This window comes from Engraulis encrasicolus, chromosome 8, assembly GCF_034702125.1.
Source record: "Engraulis encrasicolus isolate BLACKSEA-1 chromosome 8, IST_EnEncr_1.0, whole genome shotgun sequence".
In the NCBI taxonomy this organism is placed as follows: Eukaryota; Metazoa; Chordata; class Actinopteri; order Clupeiformes; family Engraulidae; genus Engraulis; species Engraulis encrasicolus.
In genome coordinates, this window is record NC_085864.1 from 46667879 (window position 1) to 46668903 (window position 1025).

General features: G+C 56.8%; 1 protein-coding gene across 1 annotated transcript in view; it reads right to left on the reverse strand.

Annotated features, from left to right (window-relative positions):
- Positions 1-1025, reverse strand: part of si:zfos-464b6.2 (uncharacterized) — a 16442-nt gene continuing 15417 nt past the window's right edge. Inside the window, exon 5 of the mRNA XM_063204521.1 lies at positions 1-793. Coding sequence (XP_063060591.1) covers positions 301-793 — 493 coding nt within the window. The 3' untranslated portion in view covers positions 1-300. The remainder of the gene's footprint in view (positions 794-1025) is intronic.

Consider the following 1025-nt stretch of genomic DNA (forward strand, 5'->3'; position numbering starts at 1 on the left):
GCCCCCCTTGAAATACCTTGAAACGACCCGCTGCTTCCGACGTGCATTACACACACACACGGATACAGTTATTTCGACGGGAAAGAGGGCCCAATAAAACAGTTTAACTTACACATATGAAGATGCTCCGGTGACTCACTTCTTTACCTGGAATTACTAGTCCTATTCCCATGATGACGCACCAGACTGTGAAGTGCAGAAGTGCAAAGGATATCTGTCTTTTTTTCACAGTTATTTCCATTTCATGGTCCTCTTCCACACACAGTTAATTTCCATTTCATGGTCCTCTTCCACACATAGTTATTTCGATTTCAAGATCCTTTTAATCACCTCCGTTACCGCGGGGACGAGGCGGGGCGCGTAATGCCAGAGCCGCTCGTCCAGCACGAGCTCCTCGTTAGCGACGTCGCGGCGGTACGGCCCCCTGACGTGATACAGCCTCGCCAGCTCCCGGTCCACGCGCACGCTGGCGCCCTCGGCCCACAGCACCCCGTGCACGGTGGCGCGGTACACCGCGCGCGGGTTCACGATCGTCTTGATGTTGTTGAAGGCGTGCGGGTCGTTTGGCTCCCGCCACACGTGGTCCAAGACGTCCACGCCCGGAACTCCCGCCCACTCATCGGGCCGCTGCGCCGCGTTCCGTCCGCACTGGGTGTTCCGGAAGACGTTGTTCTCGAACTCGAAGCTGGCGACGCCGGTTCCGTGTTGTTGCTCCAGTCGGGGGAGGAGCTCCGGCCAGGTGTCGACCTGCAGGGGGACGATGAGCTCGTCCAGGTCCTGCATCACCACGTATCTAGACACACACACACACGCACGCACACACACACACACACACACACACACGATGAGCTCGTCTAGGCCCTGCATCACCACGTATCTAGACACACACACACACACACACGCACGCACGCACGCACACACACACACACGATGAGCTCGTCTAGGCCCTGCATCACCACGTATCTAGACACACACACACACACACACACACACACACACACACACACACACACACAATGAGCTCG